At 42.8% G+C, this 24,785-nt stretch overlaps 1 protein-coding gene and 1 long non-coding RNA gene across 3 annotated transcripts in view; one reads left to right on the top strand and one right to left on the bottom strand.

Moving 5' to 3' along the window:
• The window catches only part of LOC100747179 (mediator of RNA polymerase II transcription subunit 20), a 28,264-nt gene extending 3,846 nt beyond the window's left edge, over positions 1-24,418 (bottom strand). Inside the window, exon 1 of one of the 2 annotated variants that reach the window (XM_033323181.1) lies at positions 23,916-24,418. In XM_033323181.1, the coding sequence (XP_033179072.1) occupies positions 23,916-23,949 (34 nt within the window). In that variant the 5' untranslated portion in view covers positions 23,950-24,418. Of the gene's footprint in view, positions 1-10,825; positions 10,943-23,915 lie in introns of those variants that run through there. The other variant, XM_033323180.1, reaches the window with a different exon arrangement.
• Positions 11,102-13,348, top strand: LOC117152210. The gene is made up of 2 exons (XR_004462526.1): positions 11,102-11,638; positions 11,975-13,348. It is a non-coding gene; the product is annotated as an uncharacterized LOC117152210 (long non-coding RNA).
• Positions 24,419-24,785: the final 367 nt, after the last annotated feature.

The following is a 24,785-nucleotide window of genomic DNA, read 5'->3' as shown; positions in this document are numbered from 1 at the left end:
AGATTAATCAAATTGATAAAAGACACAGCTGCCCGATTTAACATCCGACAAATTCGTACGTTCATTTATTTCGATAGTCTGTCATTTTCTCGTGTTGCTTTGTCGTATACGCTGTAACGACTTGCTCTGCGACGGTAGAAACTTTTAGGTCACTTCTTAGATGTTCGTGTCTTACGTATGACAGCGCGTTGACAATTGCTCTTAAGATAGACTGTATGGGAAGCAAGTGCAACAGAGACGTGGAATCGCGCTCGATGATGTACGTCCAGGCTTAGTATGCTGCAAGTTGCTTCTGTTTACACCGGTATGCACGTGGATATAACGCGACCGAGCTAAACTTGGACGCAACTTGAAGTTCAGCCGAGGCTACGTGCAACTTCTATCCGGGCTCGTATGTTGTCAACTTGTACGATGAATCTCCGGACGCGAAAACTATCGGGATTGGCCGGCACGACGATCTCTATCCCCTCGTTTTCCGATAAATTTCCAATTCCCCAGACGGCTAGTTAACGAGAACTAATATCCGCGGTTTAGTCGATTCGCCTATTTCCTGCGACTTCCTCTTCTCTGCCTAACAGGAGGAAAACAAACTTTCTCGTTCGCTTTCCGTCAGTGATTTATCATAACTATGTTCTTCCCAAGCTAGGCAAATATCTGGAAATGATATTTTTCGGGGAACTTGGAATCGTAAGTTCGGCGTATCTTTCATGCAAGATCGAGATTGCCTTTGAATAATTTTTAAAAAACGAACCAATTTTTATTAATCCTCCCTTTGCACGGATTATATATTTTTATATACTCGACGCTCGATATTAATTGGAAAGAAGCAATATCGGTCACAGTATTGATCGTTTCACGGTATTTATCGCTAATTTCCTCGATATTTTTAAGGACTGTCGTCAAGTTTTTCTTATTGCAAGTTACCCGCTGGAATATACAAATTCCGTGAAAAAGTGATTCTGTTCAGGCGAACAATCGAGAGAAAACGAGAAACGCGGCGCGGACGAGCCGATTCCATCATTTTCGCGTTTCAATCAGTCGGTTGGATGTAAACAATTATACCGTCATCCGCGATTTCGCGTAATACGAGGGGATTAAAGTCGATCAATTGAAGCCGACAGAAGATGATAATGTAGTTGGAGCTTGATGCAGCGAATAATAAAATCAGACAGGATCGATTTATACGCGGGGTGAAATGGAAATCTGACAGGTTCGAAGCTGCATTTCGTTATGTGAAATGAGATTATTTTGCCGTTTTCAGAATTGAAATTAACAGGAAGCGATAATGCGTTTACAATGACAATTCTATGCAGCGCCGCGCGTTGCTTTTGTCAGTCATTTACAACTTTTTCATTCTACGCCTTTCCTTTCTTTTTTTCCATCGCGCAACGTATAAATTCCCTTTTTACGGCCGCTAAATTCGTCCAGCTTTATTCAACAGATTCGTAACGTTTTTTGCAATTACGTGTTGTAGCTGGTGCGCATCTCTGCTCTCAATGAAATTAATTCCCCGACACATGGTGGCATTTGTTGGGATCCAAAATTCTACTCTATGGTATGTTAGTGCTTTGTTTAACGAAACCGTATTACTTTTTGTAATCACGCGACGCCACGATCCTCCCTCAAATCTCGTACGATAGAACGAGGTGAAAGAAAGATTCGATTACGAGTAATTCGCCGCGTGATGCGCCGGATCTCGCGTGTATCAAGATTAATACCAGGCCAGACAGAGACATACGACGTGCGAACTCCACTGAATATTCATAATTCATCCGACATAACCCCTCACCTGGTTTGTCCACCATAATAACAGGCCATTGCCGCGTGCAAACGCATGAATTATTTACGGCTTAAATTATAACACACCCTCTACGCGCCGTCAAATGACAAAATTCTTAATTACGGATCGCGAATCCGCGGACAGTTTTATGCTCTTTAATTGCACACCACTTTACGCCCTTATTTATTGCCACCGGTTGTACATAACAACGTAAACGTAATCGTTTTTATCTGTTTTCTCGCTTTAATAAAGGGACGACCGCGTCTTCTGGTAAGATACGAAGTAAGATACGAATTAAGGATGCCTACAATCCTTCCACGTTTTATCTCATATCAGGATGAGATGTTTGTTTCAAGCGGCGATATTTAACGCATCGATTTTACGAATAGAATAGTCGTTCGATTATCCACATGTCTACGCGAGATGTAAAAGCGTAGAGTTGCGTTCGAGAGGTCTGTAAACTGTCGATTTGTAACTTGGCAAATCGATAGCTGAGGATTACCTTTCGCTGTATTTTCTCAGGTTACGAAAACCTATCGCGACAGATGATAAAATTAAAATGAATTAATTACGAAGCTAAATGGATGACACTCTTAAGGATCGAAACTGGTGATAGTTGGATTTTGACTTTAACTTGCCAATGAACGTTATTAATTATGCAAAAGGTGTGAAACCGGGTACAAGGAATAATCTAAATCTAAGCCAAAGGTAATCGATATCGTGTTATAGTCTTTACAGAGATACGTCTGTTGAGAAAAGTCATAGCTGCTACACAGCCTTAGTTTTTAATGAACTTCGTGCGCGTGAAGCCAAGTGTGAGAAAGATACGCGTAATTTTCTGCAAATGTGGTAAAAGCAAGTGAAGTGGAAATTAAATAAAATCCATGTACAGGTAATTAAACGAAAGGCCTGTGCAATGTAATAATTAAGATAATCACACGGGCACGATGTACGCGTCAGAATCGTGCGTTGCGTAACGAGAAGGATTCGTCGAAAGTGAGCTTCGAAATTGTCGATACAATGTACGCGCGCGGCGTGCAAAAGCTGCGACCTATTTCCGCTTCCATAATTTCCCGAAAACAATGGGAACGCACGGGCGGCAATTCGGATTAACGAACAGGCTGATTAGAAACATCCTTTCCGCTCCTCCGCCGCTTTCTGCGGGGTAATTCACGCCAGCGACCGTATACGGCCCTGTGACGCGCCGCATGCCGCATTCCGCATCGTCTGCATCGCACGTATGCATCGCGACACGGATGTACGGCCGCTGCAGGAGCCGCAAATGTGACCCGCCACCCCCAGCATCCGCAAGGATCACTAACAGGAGCAATAACATCTTATCGGTGTAATGACCCCGAAATAAATTTGTAGCGGCTACGTTACAGCCAAACTGATCCTTCGACTAATTCATACGATTTAATCAAAGTTATTAGTACAGTTATCAGTTAGCCGTTTCTGTTCGATCAAAGATACCTCAGCCTCTGCCAGTAGCCAGTGTCTGCTTCGTTTTTGACGAAATTCCCAATTATTAGATAGTAATTTGCTTAATGTTTAAACAGCGTGTTTAAAAAATGTCTAGATCAATACATAACTGCATTTAGCGTTCTAAAAGATAGACGGTTTGACCTCGTGAATTTATTTTATTACGGTAGAACCTCGTTTGTCGGAATAGTTCGAGGGTCACGGTAGTTTGCATAACCGGATAGTTGGGATAATAGAGACTCACTTAGGAGTTCGTTTATCGGAAGTTGCGTCTGAATTTGTTTGCATGAACGAGGTGCGGATGAGCGAGGTTCTACCGTACAAGGAGTCATTCTACATGCAGTATGTCGATAGTTTGAAAGGGAGAAAACGCAGGAGTGCTCCGGCAGCAATTCGAAAGAGGTCCCGGAGCACTCCTCTCAGGCGTTAGGTAGGCCACTGTGGGGTTTTAGTCGGTGAGAGTCCGACATCACCTCGCTGCTCTCCTGGGAGCGGCGGGGTTTCCATGAGGATTTACCTATGTAAAAAAAGAAAGATAAAAAAGTATGTCGATAGTTGAAATAACAGTAAATATCAAGGTGAATTGGAAAAGAAACAATTCTCAGGGTTGATCAGCCTGGTCTTTGAGTGGGCCACTTATAAATGACGATGTTCAGACATTCGGATGACTAGATATCTGTAGATGTAAACGTCCTGACAAACGGTGACAATGTGTAGAAATTCCTGGAAATTGCAGACTAACCTTGCGAGTGTCGCGATTGATCTGTTGTGCAATACGCACGTATCTGTCATACGATGAACAGTAAATATCAAGGTGAATTGAAAAAGAAACAATTCTCAGGGTTGATCAGCCTGGTCTTTGAGTGAGCTATTTATAAATGACGATGTTCAGACATTCGGATGACCAGATATCTGTAGATGTAAACGTCCTGACAAACAGTGGCAACGTGTAGAAATTCCTGGAAATTGCAGACTAACCTTGCGAGTGTCGCGATTGATCTGTTGTGCAGTACGCACGTATCTGACATATGATATCTTTCAACAATAAATATTTTTAAATAGGGAAGCTTGCGATCGAAGACTAACTATTATTACAAGACAAGTTAAACGTAATTTTCGTACAACGAAACTTGAGAAATTCAACAGTTTGGAAGAATACCACAACCTGCAATCGCGAAAGGGAAAAACGAAAGAGGCACGCAGATTTGCCACCCACGCTTTGAATTGCGTGTGGCAAAAAATTAATCTGTCCATCGATCGCCAGAGAAGGTAATCGGGGATATCGGGTGTATTCGGCACTCTGCACGTCCAGCTTCGCAATTGCAGCTCGTTATCGCAGCACGTCCGCTAGCCGTGAAATAGGTCTCATAAAAAACGGCAGTTAGTAACGAATTACGAGATAAAGTTGGTCAGGGTATCGACCACGCGGTTTCCATCTCAGCCCGCAAATTCTTCGACTGTAATACCACCCCGCCAAACGTATTTGCGATCCGTTACCTCTTCTCATCGCGTTTCGTTCCTTCGTTTTTATTCCTCTGCCATTTCCTTCCGTTCTATCCGTGCCTTTATCTGAAATCGTTTCACTTTCTATCCCAGGGTCGTTCTTCTTCGCCCTGTTATACACCATTCTCGCAATCTATCGCGTTTGAGTTTTATCGTTACGATGCAGGTCCAGACGTGGCCATTAATTATTACTCTCATTGAGCGATCGCGCCGCTGAGATTGCACCTGTCTTTGTCCGCAGTTATCAGCCGCGTTAATCGAATTTCGGGGCGAGAACATCGCGGATCCGCGAGCATTTTGCTTCACGGTTGCTCACGTGGCCGCTGGAAATTATTAACGGAGCGTTACTGTACGAAGCGGCGAATTATTTGGTCGATAAATGGAGTTACGTGCTGGCCCGGCTCACAATGCGGCTTTTCCGATTTTCATCTTATTATATTATCGATGATATCGACCAGTCTGTAAGTGAATGATATAAATGTAAATAAATATAACAATTCCAAAATCGATAGAGGATTAGTAAAAAATCGTTTGTACATGAAAATCTAATCGTTTGGAAAATATGATTTCCAATTGAAAATTTCCCTTTTTCCTTGAAGGGCAGTTTTAAAAAGCGATTCAAACCACCCTGTAATTTTGATTGTTACGTGTCAAGAAGATATTGTATATATAATTCTTTTCTCCTGTAAACTTTCATATCGGATGTCCTATTCTTTTAATAAAATCCATTCGAACTCGCGACTCGGTCGATGTATTGCAAGAAAATTGCAAAGGTTACGCCGAAACTCCGTGCTTTACTAAGTGTCAGCGCGATATCTAAGTAAACGAAAGAGAGCATAAATGATTTCTGTACTTACGAAAAAATGGGAATATCGTTCCCGACATCCGCACTATCAATTTGAACGTCACCGTGTGTGGTTACACGAAGAAATAAATATCCAGGATATTTGAGACTGGGGAAAATACTAACAGAGATTTGATAAACATACTTTTACTCGCTTCTGATCTTCCGACATCAAGTTTTAGGAAAATTGCACGTAATATACGTTTTTCGATATATGTCCCGGATCCTCACCGGGATTCAAATGCCGCACCGTGGATCGCGTGAACGAGGCCCGCGAATTTTGATCTTTCCCCCGAATCGTTCAAGTGCCGCGGTCGACGAATTAATACGCACTGGATGGAACGTCCATCTCTAATTTATTGTCCATATCGAGGCACTTGCACGTATCGGGTCAGCGGATCGCGTCGCTCTAGTTTGAAACGTCTATGATAAAATATCGGTAATATTGCTGCCTCGATAGTCACGCCGAAGTCTGGCTGTTCGCCGAGAGTTTTGCAACTGGACGCGGAGAGGTTCTTGCACTGTGTACAAGTCGCTTCTAAAGTGGTTTCACTTGCAGCAGTTGGAATTAAACGTAATAGATGTTCAATTGTGTACGATGCGATAAGAAATAGTTTATTTAGGAGCATGAAACAAGGCTGAATTACATAATTACGTAGATCAGAATAAATAGATTGAGATGGAAATAACAATTGTCATATATCGATTTCTTGACTTTTCATTCTGATCAAACGCTTTTTCCTTGCTTTCGACACGTACCGTACAAATTGAGACTGTGTTTCGGAAATCGTGCTATCATAAGAATAAGATCTTCGTATTATTTGCAGGAGATACAATAGAAATTTCAACGATTTACAGACGAAACCGACTTGTTCGAGGAATTTGAACGGACGACTAAAAGCGTCGGACTTGAGAAGGAACGCGACAGTGGTAGACGATGCTTAATCTTTATGCGTTTCAAGTATCGATGCTCCATTAACCGCGCGGCGCGAGATCGCGAATTTATATTCTTTAACAGAGAAACGTTGGCGAAACTCGGACGTAAATTAATGCCCCTCGACGTTTCTCATCTCTCAGAGGGCCTTTTCTCAGCTACGATGTCGCTGGCCCTGGCTCGACCATTTTGTCACGCTATCATTTCGCGGGCTTTCAACGTTCCAACGAATTTACGATCGAGTTATCAATTTTCTTTTTTTCAAACGCGTCGAATTTAGAAGCGCGCGTGGCAGGCTGAAATACGTTCTGGTTTCGTGGTAACTTTTAAATAAAAATAATGCTGGCTTCGGATGGCAGTCCGCCATTAAAAGTACGCGCAGCGGTATTTTTCGCGTAGACGGACAGCTTTGTGGGTCGAATAATGGTGGCATTGTCCTGTGCGAAAATAAATCGTAAATCAACGATGCGATAGAAATACGATTTCAATGACCACACGGAACACACGGTACACATTATGTATATGTTGTTTCATTGTTGTCCTATTGCCAGATGGTTTCGGACGTGTTAATTCAAGCGATGTACGCTAGTTGAGTCACGAAGAACACGTAGCGTATTCAGGGTGTGGGATGACGTAGGATTTAATTTTACATTTCAGCATTTCTACGGGCGTAATATTTATTAGGCTGAAAAGTATCTTTGACAAATGGCTGTCATTTGTTAAGATCGACGAGACGGATCTATCTTTGGCTGGTAACGTATTTAACTCGGTATGCGAAACGAATAACGTCTATCCCTGATATTAGATCGCTAATAGGCTCTCCCGACCAGTGTACGCTGTTAAAGATATTATCGCTTGTAAAGATATTTCGCAAGGAGATAGTCGATTTGTCATTTTATGTAGGTTTATGAGCCAAGTAAACCAACAGCTTCGTGTTCTCGTTAACAACGACTAGAAGATTGAGACTTATCTATCGAGATTGTCGTTCATCGATGGACCCTCTTAAGCGGTCGTTTTCTCACGACGTCGCCTCGTGATCGCTATTATTTTTCAAACTAAACATTTTACGATACAGTGGCAGAAAGAGAGTGGAAGAAGAAAAGAGAAATACGGATTTGGCAAATCGTAAGATGAGCGCGTTTCATCCTTCCAATGAGAGAATTTCCATCCACTAACGCGATGGATATTAAAAGTTGCAAAAAGACAACCAAGCTTCTATTCTGTTCTTGCTATTTTTTTGCAGAAATACAGTATATCTTGTATGACGCCGAGGAGGAAATTCCGCGAGTGCATTCGTATCGACGAAAGAAGAGAGATGGGAATATCGAAATACTTCCGACAGAGGCTTTCACAGAGCAAACTTATTCCTTTTATCATTTTCCTCTTTCTCTTGTTTCTCGCTAATAAGTATAGGGATATCGAGTTTATAAACTTTGACCGGGCATCGTCGATCGGCTGGCAGCAGCTGCAACTTTTAATAAAGCGATCGCAAATCTTGTCGGCCGATCGAACGAGCAGCAAGAGAAAAGTGACCCTCTTGAAACGCGACCCTCTCTCCTTTCTCTATCATCGGCTCCTTCTCACCGTACCACCGTGTCTCATTCTCCCTTCGATTACACCGGCATAAGGGTATTTGTACGAATAGTTTGGCCAACTATTGACTTTGATAATAATGTTAGGGTTTAAGGAGAAAGTTGGAACGACGTGGACCGAGTTAAGCGTCCCGGCTGATCGATAAGGACCTCGTGTTTGTTACGCCTTCTAATTTCTCACCAGCCTCGCTCCACCTATTGCCTATCCTTTTAAATCTGTGTCTCTCTAAATCAACCACCGACACGAGATTATGTTTCCTCTTCGGCTTACGTAATCCTTCTATTATCATCGTACCACCTTGACGTTAAATTAAGCAACTGGGAAAATGAGGTAGGCCCGTCGAAAGATCGATATCCCGGTTGAAAGAGAAGATCGTAACGACTATCGGCTACGTTTTATTCTCTCTGAACCTGCAGGCCCATTGCTTGTTTGCGTGTTTATGCTGTCGTTTTAAGAATCCTGACAAATCGGGGTCGATGTCGATGATTAATGGGGAAAAGCGCCACGGCACAGTCCGACACACTCGTGTGTCGCTTCCTTCGTTCTGGCTTGTGGAATTCGTTCCGTGGAACATGGACAACGAGAGGCGCGCGAGTCAGAGTCGTCGACGTGGCTCTCGTGTTTCCACGTTGCTCGGCTCCCCTAGTTGCAGAGAGCTCTCGTGACGCAAACAGACCGGACCACGATTCCATTGTATCCTGGCATCCCTCCGCCGCACGGGGTCGAAACGAAAAATCTCGTCGGTTGGTGCCGTGGGGAACGAGGGGGGAGGACTTCATTGTCGAGCAATTTATCCTGCATTCAGCCGTACGACCGATACGTTGAATCCTTTTTTGGGCGTGCCCCGGGCCAGATGAGTGTTGTGGAATCGTATTTTATTGCGGCCCTTAATTCGACGCGGTCTCGTTCCCTGTTGTGCAGCCTCGTGATTTCGCTCGATCGAACGCGCTGATGCTCCTGGGTCGTTTTCAATGTTTGGCGCACCGGTCGCTCCATCGTTCGGACGCTGCAGTCTCCATGCAAAACAACGCTTGCACTTTTTCTTCCCTTTATTTCTTTCTTCGACGAATTTTCTGCCAGGATGTTACCTTTTTCTGATGACGATTATATTCAAATTGCGTTAACGTCGAAGAGCGTATGCATATGTTCGACCGGGTATATTCTTCAGGTTCAATTCAACCTTTTAGTCAGGTTTGCGATTGCTGTTATTGCGATCATTTGACAAGCTACGTATCTTCGGCTTTTTTCATTTCTTATTTATAAACCAGACGATCGAGGATGTATCTGCACGGTGACGGCAAGTCTTTCGATACGAACATATGCAAATAGATGCAACAGTTCAGGTAATTTGAATGTGTGCAACAGCTGATCCAAATTGTTAAACTCTCTGCTGACGTTGTACTGTACGTTCCGGTAAAACTCGCACACACCGAGACTGCAAGACGACCGAAGTAGCCAGATTTTACGAATGGTAACGTACATTCAGTCGGTTGGTCGACGAGTCGTCTAATTGTCCCTTTTTCACTGATCGGCAAATTGCAGTTTCCAATGAGAGACGCTACTTTCATCCTCGGATTCCTCCATTGAGTCCATTGAAAAGCATGGAGCAAGGCCGCCGTTTCATTAGGCCGGCCATAACATCTGACAAGCAATCTAAGCAATTAGTCAAGTGGCCGGAGTACGCAATTAAAACCGATTGACCCCGTGAAAAGCCGCAACGTTCGCTTCGCCATTCAGCTCTTCCGCCTCCTCTCCTTCTGTTCCACGTTTCTCGCTGCTCGGTTGCATCGTTCGCGTTGCAACGTCTGTTGCACCACGGAGAGTCGACATCAAGGGCTGGTCGCGTTTCACCGGCAATTCGAGGGTGAAACCTCGTTGAAATCCACGGTGTATCGCGGTGAATTTCGGCCGCTTTGAACTCTCTCGATCCGGCACAATCGAGTGTATTAAAACCGATTCCAGATTGACGAGCTTCATTCACTGATTGCTTTGCTAAGTCCATTGCGCTGGTTCCGCGATTCCGCGTGCATGAGATTGCGTTGCTTTTGCGGGAATTGCGTCTGTCAGATCCTTCGCCTCTCCGTCCATATATTTTTCTTTGATAGGTTTCCTTTGAAGGGACGTTCGAGAGTATGGCTGCTCTGAAGCCTCTTGCGCTTTATAGTTTTTTCTCCAATGTGTGTTTGTTTCGCGAGGAGAAACGACAAAGGGGTTTGCCTCTTACTTATACGTTCGAAGAATTCTTTTGGTTTCCAAGCTTTATAAAATATCTTGCAACTATGTATGGGATACATCGTACCTTGAAAATGCTTTGTAGTTCCATTATGAACAGTCGGATATTGTTTTGAAGATTTTGCAGTGCAGGTGATGGAATGATAGAAGTATACAGTTTTACTGCTTCTCCTACTCTCATTGCTATTAATAATTAGCACGTAGTAATATATATCATTAAGTATCAATGATCCACGTTAGTAATTTCAATATTCAAAAATGAGTATCTAATTAACTTAATTAATAACTTAACAGATGTTAACAATCATACATCGTACATTTCACTGCGTGATGAAAAATCTGAGAACCTACTTATACGAGATATTTCACAATCGAAACGAAAGAAACGGGAAATCTAAATAATCTTCTCTCAAAGAACCCACCCTCGAAAATCGGAAATTAAAAATACGAATATCACCTCTGTAGCACCGGTCGGTTTCGACGTCGATACGACACGATGCACCCTGTTTCTCCGAACCAGTCGATCCAGTCCCCATTATATCTGCTACACTTGTTACTGATCATAAACGAGTGCGAAAGTGAGCATCGAAGATTCCCGGTTTCGCCGTAGTAACTCGGTGCTCGTCGCGCTCTCGTGCACGAGGGTTGGGGCGAACGTTGCGCAGGGGGTTTCTGTGCGCGATGCCACAGCCAACCGACGCTAGTATCTAGGGGGCTGTTTTCTCCCTCTCAGTTGGCCGCGATTCAGCGTCGGGTGTATGTCCCGCTCGTCGCGGTTCGACCGACGCGAAAACACGGCGATTGTCACGAGCAACGTTTCCTACGGATTGTCTTCTTCGTCGAAAATCCCGCTCCCTCCCTTTGCGTATTCTCGTGACAGTAAATCACAGTGCGTCGACGTCTGAATAATCGAATATCGGCGAGTTCGCGTTCTTCTTATTCCAAGAATAAGTGCGGCTCGTTTCGAGTATAATCGTAGAGAAGTGTGCGAGAGTCGAAGGAGACAGTGTTAGCGCAGTTAGTATCTAAGAGGGAAGTGTAAGAGAAACGAGATAGGGGTTTCTATTGGATCAGAGAATCGCAGGACGTTTAGATCGGTGTGATACGTGGTGCCGGATCTACGTATCCTTATACTCGGGTCGTTATCGGATGTTTCAAATTCGTTGGATCGGTGATTTAACTAGATGGATAAGTCACGAATGTCACGGATAATTGGGAGAGTTTGACTGATCCCGAGATAGCCAAGGCAGCCCTCGAGGGATCCCAATCGGTTAGGATCCGACGAGAGCCGATTGGGGTATAAATAAGAAGCAGAACGGGCCAGTTATTTCCATCGTGACGCACAGTCGCGGCTACTGTCTGTGTGTTCCGGGGTATACGCGGTGGCGAAAGATTGATTGCGTTAAAGAGGAACTAGCGCGCGATCGCTTGACTCGTTTGCCAACCCGTTCCGATCCGCTGCTCTCCTAGAGCGCTCGAATGGGAACGTGCATTTCGGCCAGCGAAATAATTTTCAATTTCGGCCGTTCGTTACGCGGATTAACCCCGTCGAACCGGTCAATAATCGTAACGCTGTTCGATTTATTTTTCCTTCGTCTAAATACAGTTCTGCTTGCTGGCGAATCTTTCTTTAAATCCTCTGCATTCTATCGAGTTGTCTAACCAAACCGAGGAAACCGATGAACATCAGCCAGCTTCCTTCGTATCAATCTCAACCTGTCCACGATGAAGTCTCTGCCTATCGTCGTCTATCATCGAGCTCGATAAAATCGAGTTTGCCGAGCTGCCACGGGACCTAAGACAACATGGACGGAACAGGGTCAGGGCTATGGGAATGTTGAACTGGCGGAAGCGGAATATCCCGGTGGAAACTCGAGGCACAGCCGAGCTGCAAGCCCGAGGAGAGGATGAGACGTCTGGAGGAAGAGGCCACATCGAACAATCGATCGCAGCTTCGACGATAATTGCTAAAGCCGATGCAGCAGTCTCCTCCACGGTTGAACGGTCGCTTCTCTACCGGTAATGCATCGTGAAAGGGTTGCACTGCGTGCTCGAACAACGTCGCGGCTGATCGTCTCGAGAATGAAAGGGACGCGCGATTCCTGAGCCGATCGATCACCGATCCTTCGTTTATTCTTCTGTAGAACGTGCAACAGACACGCGATATCTCGAGGGATTTATGTTCTATCAACGAGAAATTCTTAGATGATGTTTCGTTCCAGTGACCTGCGAGGAAATCGTCGAGCGACCATCGACTGAGGCATCGACGAGTTTGTCGAGATTACGTTCGAAAAGGGCAAGGAAGTGGAAAGTGGCCTGCGTTTGAAGATCGGAATGTAGATGTTAATGGAGGATCTTTTAAAGTGATACGAATGATCGTGGGTCGCTGTTAATGATAACGGAGAACGGTTTATCGACGATTTTCTTTTAAATGATATTGACGACAGCTTCGAATGATGGAAGTACGATGGTAGTTTGACGGATCAATGATTAATCGTCGACGAATAAATACGGTGCGTTTGGTCGATTTTATGTAAATAACTGTGCGCTTAATGGCGTCAAATTATTTGCAGCGTTTAATTGATTTATCGAGACATGTTCACTGGAACGAACTGGTTACGGTACCGATAGAACGATATAGATTTGTCTATTTTCTTCGCCAATTTTATTTATCGAGAATCGAAATATCAGAAGGAGTATTATTTTTGCTATTTCCGCAAGATCGCGAAATTCCTTCAGAGTTTTTACATATCCTGGGATATCTGGTACAACGGTAGAGATGCTCGCCACGCTTCAGTCAACATATCAGACGGATTTTTCTCGCAACTGCAACGGACAGGCCCGAATGTACGCGTCTAGCCGTGAAAACGTTCTACCATCGTGCACACACCGCTGAATAAACAAACGTAACTGCATCGTGTCTCTCGAAAATTCCATGAAATTCATTTTTCTTTAAAAAAAAAAAAAAAAAAAAAAAAAACAAAAAGTAGAACGTAGATAAAGAAAAGGAAAAGAAAAGGAGTAAAACTCTTGATAGGAGAAGAAAGATGGTCTGGATGTAATTTAATATAGAGGAGACAAGTTTGGAGGCAGTCGATCTGAAGACACTTTTTTTTAAAAAAAAAAAAAAAAAAAAAAAATAACAAAAAGTAGAACGTAGATAAAGAAAAGGAAAAGAAAAGGAGTAAAACTCTTGATAGGAGAAGAAAGATGGTCTGGATGTAATTTAATATAGAGGAGACAAGTTTGGAGGCAGTCGATCTGAAGACACAGTGGTGCACCCGGTGAAAAACGTGTGTCGAACATGCATCGTTTTTAGTAGGTCAGTACCGAGGGGGAAAGAAAGTTCGTAACTGGCGAACTTGAGGGACGTTGGTGGCGAGTGCATCGACGGAACACGGTGCATAAACATTTTCCGGGCCATCTGCTTGGCAAATGCAAGAACAACGTCCGATCGTAAACGATAAAACTTTTTACACCCGAATCTTCGTGATACGAATCATTGCACGACGATTCTACGCGGAATATTGCGAGAAGAAATATCATTGGGGGAATATTTTCGGGAGGACCGAGAATTGAAAACTAAGAATCGAGAATTTTGAGAATTGAGATGCGAGAGCCGAGAATTGAACCGGAAAAATTAAGAACTGGTAGAAATTTGAGAATCGAGAGAATTGTCAAAAGAGTTGAGAGTTGAGAATTCGGAGTGAAAAGCTGAGAATTGAAAATTAAGAGCTGAGTCTGTATATTGCGAACTGAGAACTGGGAAATGAAAGTTGAGGCCTGAGAATTGAAAACTCGAAGCTGCAAGCTGAGAATCGAAAATTAAGAGCTGAGAATTGTATATTGCGAACTGAGAACCGGGAATTGAAAGTTGAGGCCTGAGAATTGAAAACTCGAAGCTGCAGGCTGAGAATTAAAGATTAAGAACTGAAAACCGTATATTGCGAACTGAGAACTGGGAATTGAAAGTTGAGGCCTGAGAATTGAAAAGTCGAAGCTGCAAGCTGAGAATTGAAAATTAATAGCTGAGAACTGTACATTGCGAACTGAGAACTGGGAATTGAAAGTTGAGGCCTGAGAATCGAAAACTCGAAGCTGCAGGCTGAGAATTAAAGATTAAGAACAGAAAACTGTATATTGCGAACTGACAACTGCGAATTAAAAACTCGAAGCTGCAAACTGAGAATTGAAAATTAAGAACTGAAAACCGTATATTGCGAATCGAGAACTGGGAATTGAAAGTTGAGGCCTGAGAATTGAAAACTCGAAGTTGCAGGCTGAGAATTAAAGATTAAGAACAGAAAACTGTATATTGCGAACTGACAGCTGCGAATTAAAAACTCGAAGCTGCAAGCTGAGAAATGAAAATTAAGAACTGAAAACCGTATATTGCGAATCGAGAACTGGGAATTGAAAGTTGAGGTCTGAGAATTGAAAATTAAGAAACTGGGAACTGAGAGATCCGAGGACTGCGAGTTGAGAGCTGAGAATCGAGAAAATTGGAGAAAAATTGGGAAAAAGATATTCGTAAGGAGTTCAAGTGTGTAGCGTAGAATATCGTATTAGAATATAACATTAGTAGGACATCACTGGTGGAAGTTCCAAAATGAAATGGAATCGTTGTCGCGTGGCTCGCCGTGAACTCTGATGCCGATACGGGGTGGTGCGTCTTATCGAAACCGGGGCGAGGTGATTAATCGTCACTGCGGATACGTTGACGAGTCGATGCAGCCGGACTGCACGATTCGTCGACGTGATTCTCGTCAGCTTCGTGCTTCTTTCGAATCAGTCAACGGCCTGACCCAGACTGCGGGTTGAATGACGTCCACGGAAAGGCAAGAAATCATGGAATTGCGTGGAATCACGAACGAAGATCGATTTCGTGACGACTCTTTTTAGATCTTTAAAGCATTGCACGATTAATACTGTCTTGAACGTTTGAACGAACGAACGATGGTGATTTATCGATGGGATGTATTTTCATTTTTAATGTTTTATCCGGAGTACAGGAATATCGGGTCGATGGGAAAGTAATCTCGGTTTTGTGGATTTTATAGGAAGTAAATTTACAGACAATGATGTTGCTATTCTTTTCCATTGGCCCGTAAGCCTCTTGAAATTGAAAACTAAATTTTCATTTGATTCTATCGTAACAGATTGTAATTGAAGTTTACAGCTGAACGAAAACAAAGCACAAACTGGTATATACGATCCATAGATTTTTAAAAAAGGATATTTCAATTAGAAAATCGTTCGAGCTTCGATACTCTCGTTCAAAATTCTCAATTAGAAGTTGGAGTAAAAAATAGGTCAATAGGCGATTGTTGTAGGAAAATATAAATTCTGATTGAGAAGAATTCCATATAATTCTCTGAGCTTTACGTAACAAACGTACCAGTATCTTAGTTTACCTAAATAATTTTAGACAAAACTATAATAATTTTAGGCAAAGACTAAAGAAAGTTAACGGTTTGAATTTATCGTATTCTACTAATCAAATATGTAAAATTAGAGTTGCTCAGCATGGAGAAACAGATTAGTCGAGGAACCTATTTAGTTGAGGAATTTTCTTCGACATTGTTATCATTACATAGACGCAGGGATTTCCTATTTTGTACGAGAGGATGGAACAGCGTTTATTATACGATTTAACGACCGTATGGGAGGATTATTGGAACGTTGGCGAGAGAGAACCGTAGCCATCTTCCACGTTGTGCAGAGAGGCTTTCGTTTCGCGTTGTACGATCGATCGATGAATTTAATCTGCGCAAACAGCGGATGGTCTAGCGTTATCAATAGCGGCCACTGATCTGCTTCTTCCCCTTATTCGTCGTCCCGTGACGATTGTTTGCATTTTGGATCCTTCGGTGAAAGCGCGGCTTCGGTTATGCTTTCAAGAGATTCCCTGTCAAACTCTCTGGCTGATTTTACATATCGTTGAACGTTCGTTTAATTTACTTTTTACAGTCCTGGCTGTGAAAATAGAGTTACGAAAGAATCGCTCAATAATATTACATCAGCGGAGCTTCTTTAAATCTTCGTAACGTTGTTACGATCAAAAGTATTACGTATTTCGATGACAGAATTCGAATACCTCGATTAACTTGTCCTTATTTAGGAAGCACAGAGGAGAATCGCTTGGACCGTTCGGAACTCGCAGATTCTCCAACTTTCAAGAACTTCCTGCCAAGTCTATTTATGTGGAACACACTACGAGCTAATTTTACTCGATTACATAATTGATTACGATTCACGAGCCTTCGATTGTGTTCTCGTCGCAGTTACGACTGTAAGCCTTGACACGGGCTTCCAGTCGGCACGCGACAGTTAAATTGTTCAACAACAACGTTCTACGCAAACACTGTCGTTTATTAGGTTGTCCGAAAAGTTTCTTTCGTTTCGTAAGGTGATAATAGATGAACAACAATTTCTGTTTTATATTATTTTATTCAATTACGTATGATGTATTTCGTTCTATTTCTATTATTATATTCGTGCATAACTCAATAAACTAATATAAAACGAAAAACGAAAGAATCTTTTCGGACAACCTAATCCATCGATTATTAATCGGAGTTTCGATCGACAGAAATCTGATCAATTGGATTCGATCGTCTTTTTCGAAACATTTGTCAAATTTCCAGATGGATTGTATTTAACAGATTCTAAATTTTCAATCTCTATCTCTGCCGACAAAGTTCCACGATTTTGCTATTTTTAGTAAATTTTTAGTCTATAGAAATTTAATTGATCAGTTATTGAAAATGGAAATGACGACTGTTCCAAGCTTTTCTACTGCCAAATTCCTCGGCATCTCTTTTCCCTTTCGGAAGATTTATTAGATAGATTGAAATCTCTGCGAAGGTTTACTATTTTCCTGTGACTAAAAGTGCACATTGGTCTTCGAAAGTCTAGGAAACCTGCAATGAAAGATGCAGAACTTTTCGATCTTAAAGTTGTTCGTCATCGTCTCTCGTTTTTCAAATAGGCCCGTTCAATTACAGAATGCCGAACTTGGCCACGGAATTCCCAGCGGCGTACAATAATTGAAATTAATCACCGGCGCAGATACAACTGATTTAATGCGCGGCTTAATCTAGGCGCTGACACGTTCAGCGCGCGACTCACGATGAGTTACGGCAATTCACGCGCAAGACAGCATCCATTTACAATGGAGACACTTACAGATTAGCCGTGCACAGGGTGTACCTGTGAGAATTCGCCGCGTTGCACGCTGTCCGCGCGAATTGCTCGCGCGAGACCGTGAAACTTCCTTTCTTCGTCGATTTAATTAAAAATTTCACGGCGATAGAGAAAGAATGCCTATCCAAAGTCATCTGCATAAATGTCTTTGAATTATGATGATCGAATATGCTTATTAATATTAATACTATCCTATAGAAAGTCTGACGCGCTTCACATAATAGAAATACTTTTCACGTTCCACGGAACATTAGATGTTGCTAATTTTCATAATTTATTACTTATTTTCGCGTTTAAAGCAATATTCTTTCACATTTAAATTCGACGAACGTAAAGCAGATAGACAGCGTAGATTACGTGGAACTTCTTGAAAACTTACCGGTGCATCGGTGAATCTGCTAAAATTCTGTTTCACTCGTCGACAAACACATCCGAACACACTCTCGCGCGTTTATCTTCTTTTATTTATTTTTTTTTTAACTCTCTACCCACCCTTATCGTGTCAAAAAACAGGGGAGGAGAAAAATCCTGCAACCTACGATCACAGGAAAAGTGAGGGAGAGAGAGAGAGAGAGAGAGATGGCAGTACGAAATAGCAGTTTGTTGAAGCGGTAGAACATTCGAATAGCAGATTCCACTCCATTTTCCACTGTATTCCGAAGCACAGGTACCTCCATTTACAGATTAAACCACGTCACACCCGGTATAGAGGGTGAAGGGAAAATTGGCTCGTTCTTTCGAGGCTATTCCCTTTAAAAGGGTCTCGGCACGATCTGGTACGAGTAACTGCGAGCGAAACGACAACAATATCGGTGGACTCGCGTGCGAATAGCGGCGCGTAAATTGCGCTTGGCACCGGTCGATCGATGCGAATCGAAACGAACGCGGAGGACCGGAAGCGTTCGTGCGCGCTCCATAAATTCCCGATTTGTGGTCGTGGACGATGCAGTTTCCTGGTGAATTCTGTTTCACTCGAGCAACGTGTTTGGGGAGACGTGGTTCTTCGACGATAAGAAGAAGTCGAGCTTCGCAAAGGCAGACGAGACTAAAAGCGTGCATTCGTTTTACATTGGCTTAGGGCGGGTCAAGATCAGCGTGCCGCGGTCAGAAAATTCTTCGACCCGCGCCTCTTTGCCCCTCTGACACACTTGCCATCATTGCGCGCCGGATAACGAGTGTCTCGAACTTTTCTCTTCTCTCTTTTCGAAAGAAAACGGCAAGCCAGAGGTATACATATACAGCGACTCGCCAAAGTATTTCGATTCTTATCGTAGAAAGCTCGTGTTGTACGGAAGATCGTGAAACTTGATCAGCACTGTAACGAAACACCACTGTTCTGATCGTATTCGTAAAATTTGAAACTGATACGACAATGTGAATGCAAGACGCGTTTACTGCGAAGAACTGAGTTGCTAAAAGAATATGTTGCTGGTGAGGAATAAAGGTAACTTTAGTAACAGGCGATATATTCAAAGGATTGGAATCCTGTGTTGAAAGTATCGGAAGATCTTTCTATGTTGTTTAATAGGTAAATCTGGAGGAACGAGGCACTTTGTAGACTTCGTTTGAAGCGAGGTTTAATTTCCTGGTAAAGAGAGCACTCTGAATCCTTGTCCTGTATAAGGCCGAGATATATACCGAACATTAAATAATATCGTGCTTCAGCTTCTGTTCGTTATTTGGATGTACTCTAAGTATTTAATATATCTTCCCGACGACGAACGATTTAATAAATGTTACAGTGAATCAAAGTCGGCTTGCTGAATGAAGCGACGCGGAAGTCAATCCGCGAAACATCGTACGACATAATCGCGGTTTATGTCGCGCGTTATTCGATTCGACGTGGAAAAACACGCGCGACAGCGCAGCTGTTCGACGGTCAATTAGTTTCGATCAGGAAGCAATTTCAGGGACGCGCTTAGTAGACTTTTTCCGCCAATAAACCGCTGCGTTATAGGTTCATTAAGCCGTTTCCTGAAGCGCCCAATCGTTCCGCTTTTGCCGTTGAATAGCCTTTAATTACGAATTTCTCGTTATTTGTTGGCCTTCGACTGTGTCGATCGGCTGTCACGAATTTTCTTTTTTCTTTTTTTTTTTTTTGCCAACGTTCGCAACGTTCGCAGAATGTTTGCGATGAAAGTTCATTTTAAGAAAAGAGCAAGTGCTATTTTTAGAATAAAGAAGGAAGCAAGAGTTATGAGGTGTGTTGATTTTCGTTGAATGACCGAATGAATTTGCATAATGAAAGATTGAATGGCGCCGCGTTGAACAAGATGGTCTTCGTGACTGCAATTGCATCGATCAGAGCCCATCAATTACACGAGGCAGGAGACCCTGTCAGAAACAGAGCACGTTTTCTGCAACATCCACCGGCAAATTTGATCGTTAATTCGTCGAATTCTTCGGACTAAATTCTTCCCGCGTCGAGACGAACCGCTTTAAAAACAAGCGTATTAAAGTAAGCGTTTGCATGTTAACCAGGACATTACCGAACTCGTATTTCTCACGATTTTTATTTTTCAATCGTATTTCGTTGTTCCACTTTGATCCGCTACTTTTTCAAATTTTTTACAGTATCTAAAGCATGCATTTAATGGTGCGTTTTATTATCTTTTTCTATAAACGTTAAATTCCCATTTTTCTTGCTATTTTATCCTGCTTTTCTTGTTCCCTTTTTCTACATTTACATTTTTTACTTACTCTCCAGTTATGGATGCTCTGCTTTGTATTTCTTGTCTTTAGTTTCCCTCTTGTACATGGAATATTTTTTACACTTTGCTCGGTTCTATCCCCCCCCCCCTCTCTGCTCGTTTCCATTTTTAGTATATTTTGTACTTTTTACTCGTTCTTCGTCTCATTCTCATTTTCTTCTCAAGTATTTTGAAAACTTTTTATACTTGTTCTTTCTAAATGAATCCTCTTTTATCTCGTGCTCTTTCGCAATTCCGCCAGTGATCTGAGAAGAAAATCTTTTATTTTCCTTAACTTCATTGAGAAATTCTTATTTGCTTTTAATATTTTCCTTCCATGTTTCGCATACTTCTTTTAACTGAAAATTTCGAGATCTCGTTACAGTCGTAGTTTAGAATTATTCTACTACCACCCCCCTCCCTCGTACCACCTTTCTACTATCTTGTTAGACTACGGTATTTTAATTCGAAGAAATTTCTGCAACTCCAACTTCGCGATACTTGTTTCGGAACTTGGACTTAATTTACTCCGTGAGAAACTTAGATACAGAAACTCTGCAGCAACTTCAGAACTGAATTCGCCATTTAGATTGTCAATTAAATTTTATAGCCGAGATTTTATTGCTCTATAAAAGTGTTAGTGGGAAAGGTCGGAAGCCTCGATTAGGATCGTTAATTATCGTGAAAAATGTTCGGAGGATTATAAAAGCGAGGCTCGAACACTGGTTTTCTTCGTGGTAGTCTCGAACTAAACCATTCTGCCATGAAGCTAGTAAGTCGTGGGTTTTTATTTTAGGCACTTGCAGCACGTAAAATTTCCTCGGGACTTAGGATTAATTTACCTACTTCCTAGGACTTTCTCCGTCAGTATATCTCGTCTCCTTTAACGCGTGTTACTTTCGTTCCTTTCCTCCCACTCCTTCACTTTTCCTTCATCCTTCGTCCTAATTATCATCCCATTCCCTCTTTCCCCCATTTTTTTATTCACCGTTTTATCTCCTTCGTCTTTTATTATCCAGCATGCGTGCATATACAGAGATACTTGTGAGAAACTAGGTCGAGTTATCTTTTTTAAAGCGAAGACGGAAGAAAAATGCTCAAGATATTCCACTTTCCACTTCAAACGGATCCATCACGTTCTTCCGCTTAAATAATAGTCCCCATAATCATACTATTTTTTAGCATCTGTCTCGAGACACGACAATTTGATCTGAAATTTAAACTTCCGCGCTTATTCTCTGCCCAGTCATCGTTTCTTCAGCCTTTGGCGTACGCTATCCTTGCGACGAGTAATTCCTTCCGATGGGTAATTAGAAAAGGAACCGGAGAACGAGGGAGAAAGGAAAAAATGAGCGAGAGAACATAATTTGTCCCGGCTCGTTTGTAGGATTTGTGGCGGGGGCCGCGGCGAATAAAAAGAGGATCCTCTTTGTGCTCGCTGCCAGCCTTCACAAAGTGTACCCGTCGCTCGTACACAGGAATAAGTTATGAAACGGCGGCTGGATAAAAACTTTTTGATCCCTCTTTCCCGCAACGAGAGTCTTAAGCCGCACCCACGTCTCCTGCTCGTTTTCCTCCTCTCGCTCTTTCGCCAAGGGAGATCAAGGACCCACCACCGATCGGTCGACTAAGAAGACGCGAGAGCTTCTCGCCCCCAATCGAATAACATCGGCTATCGAGTTTGCATGGAGGACGACGAGATTGAAATAGCTGCTGGCGACTAACAGCGTGGATCTTTGCTTGTCGCACGATCGTGAGCTGCAGCAGAGATGAGGTTCTAGTTAGGTAGACAGAGAATTCTTTGTCGACTTTGATAAATAGATGCGGATTCATCGAATGATTTCGGTATACAGCGAGCGTGTAGGTCCCGAGTCTTGTTCGAGAGTTCCAACGTTAATGTCGTAATGTATTATAAAACTCACTCTGTCCCATTCTTTGATTTTTAACGATCTGCTAAAAAATAACTTCAAAGATAGAACGAACGTTCGCCCTGTTACCATTCCATGTACGTGCAAATCATACGACTCGCTTAATTTCCATATGCGATATCTAAATAAAAAATCAGCCAAAAACTTGAAAACTTGGGGATTAAAGTTTGCTGTGAGATCAAATTCCTGTTATTTGCCATGGCGTGAAATTTTCGCTCGCATCTATTTAACTTTTCAATTGCAAATTGCACCTGTACCGAGAGAAGTTGGAAACGAGGACCAAAGTTGCCACTGTTGCCAAAGATGATCCTCGTCGAGGAAGACTCGTTCTTCTCTAATCCGGCGGACGCGTTGCAAGGGTCGCGTATCGAAAGGCTAATCCGTGGGTAATTACGGTAAATTGAATCACGGCGACGGCGAGGAGGACGGTTGTGCGGCGTGGGTGCGTCGTCGACTGAGTTATCACCGTCTGCCAGAAACAGGGCCGGACCTCGTGACCCGATATTGCGCCGGAACGCTCCGATATTGGCAGCGCTTCGGCCTCTCAGAAACGAAGAACAATAGGAGCAGCGGCGTGTGTGCCACCGCTATCTCCGGCCGCGGCGCTCCCTTTTGCTTTTGCCCAACTTTCCGTCGAGTTTCCCCTTGATCGTGCCACCGGGCCACCGTGAACCAACCCCTTGCCTCGCGGCTCACCCGACCAACCACCCCCGAGACCTTCGTTCGCGCGAAACGATCGCATCGTGCGCGAAAATAGACGCGATATGGGCCAACACTCGTTGCATCGTCCACACACACAAGAGATCGCAGAAAAATTGCTTCGATTCTATTCCTCCTTTTCCAACGTTTTCTCCTCTTTGCACGCCGATTCTCCCTCTTTTTACGTATTTTTCTGCTTTTTTCGTCTTTTAGGGGGAAATTAGGGAATCGTGAAAATGGGGTTGGAAGGCGTCATCGATTTTGCGACGTTGGTGCGTTCTTTGATCGCAATTGGTAGCATCGCGGACTGAGCTTTTGCTGCTTCCTTGAGTCATCCACGAGTTAACGTGGAATAATGTAGGTATATTCGTTTCTAAGTATCGAGATGTTTGGTTTAGTAGAAAATATGGTAATTGAAATATGGTATTGAGAAGCTGTGGAAGCAAAAAGTTGGTAGAAATCGTAGGATAAATGTTAGATAAAATGTGCGAGAAATTGAGGATAAATAGGGTAGAAAACTGAAACGGATAAGCTGAATGTGTTACGGTGTGTGCACACGTTGAAGCGAGCAAGAATTTTATTTTATTGTTATACACAGTTGATGAGATACTTATTCCAACATTTTATTGAATGTGTACTTCTTCATACTCCGGGTGTACACAACTTCCTTATACTCTAAGATGCCAACCGGGATAGTAATTCTAAGAGATTTCAATAATTTCCTAATGATTGTAGCTCATTTTCCACGAATGTCCTAACATTTACGAGCGATAGTATAAATAGCCTTAAAGCATCAAGCAAGCAACACACGCGGAGACTAAAAATCCCGTTTCCATTTCCGATAACTCATTCGCTCACTTAAAAACAGTGAACGATCGACGAGATTTGCATGCGAATGCGAAGATGGTAGCCATAAAGATTACCATCTTCCCTCGTTTACCAGTATCGACATTTAAAATTTAAACGCGAAATCTCTGTTTACAGCAGACGTGTCCAAGTTCAGTTTTACTATGTAGTTACTTACGAAAAAGTATTCCCAACACCCGGTACATGGTCATGGCCTATCCGTCGAGACGTTCGAACGAGAAAATGTTATTAAGCGGCCGGTGAATTTTTGCATGCGCAGCGAGCCGCGGTGACGTTCGTATCGTCGCGAGTACTAATGGACTGCGACGTTTTTACAGCGGGGACTAAAAGCTCCGGCCCATAAAAGTGACGTTTCGCGTGCAAGCTATTTATTCTTTGCACAGCGCGTTCGCGACCGGCTGCTATTGCTCGTCGCGCGATAAGCTCGCGACAGCGCGCGAACGCGAGCGCTCAAAGGCCGCGATTTCCGGTTCGATCGAGCCGTAGGAATTTCCAGCATCCTGTCGACGACTCGTCTTCTCCCTTGATTCCTCTATTTTGATTGGAAAAGCGAAGATTAACGTCGATAAAATATTACTTTACACAAAAGGCGTCTGACATTCGTTTAAAAACATCGTCGAATTATACACCGCTGAAGATAATTCGTGTCAGGTTCGATCGAGACATTGCGGTCGCCTCGTACTTTTGTTTCCTTTTTTTAAGCAAATTTACAGCAGTTTAAGAAGTTAGACAAATATCGTATTTTGAAGAATCATAGACTTGGGATTATTTTCTTATTTAGATAGATTTAAAGGATTATTTTCTATGTGGTTTCGATTCTCGCATTGATATCCTTTTAACGATCGTCTTAAAGTCGAAGTTTATTACAGTCATGAAACAACCTCCAACTGTGATAGAACGTATTATAGCGGCAACGATAGAATATTTAGACCACACGTCTCGCCTTTTCTTTCCTCTTTCGAAGCTACAGCGTAAAACCATCGCCTGAATAATACATAACTTATCGAGTCTGCGAGCGATTCTCCGC

The sequence above is a fragment of the Bombus impatiens genome, unplaced genomic scaffold (assembly GCF_000188095.3).
Source record: "Bombus impatiens unplaced genomic scaffold, BIMP_2.2 scf_0830, whole genome shotgun sequence".
NCBI classification, from domain to species: Eukaryota; Metazoa; Arthropoda; class Insecta; order Hymenoptera; family Apidae; genus Bombus; species Bombus impatiens.
This window is presented reverse-complemented; position numbering and strand designations above follow the sequence as displayed.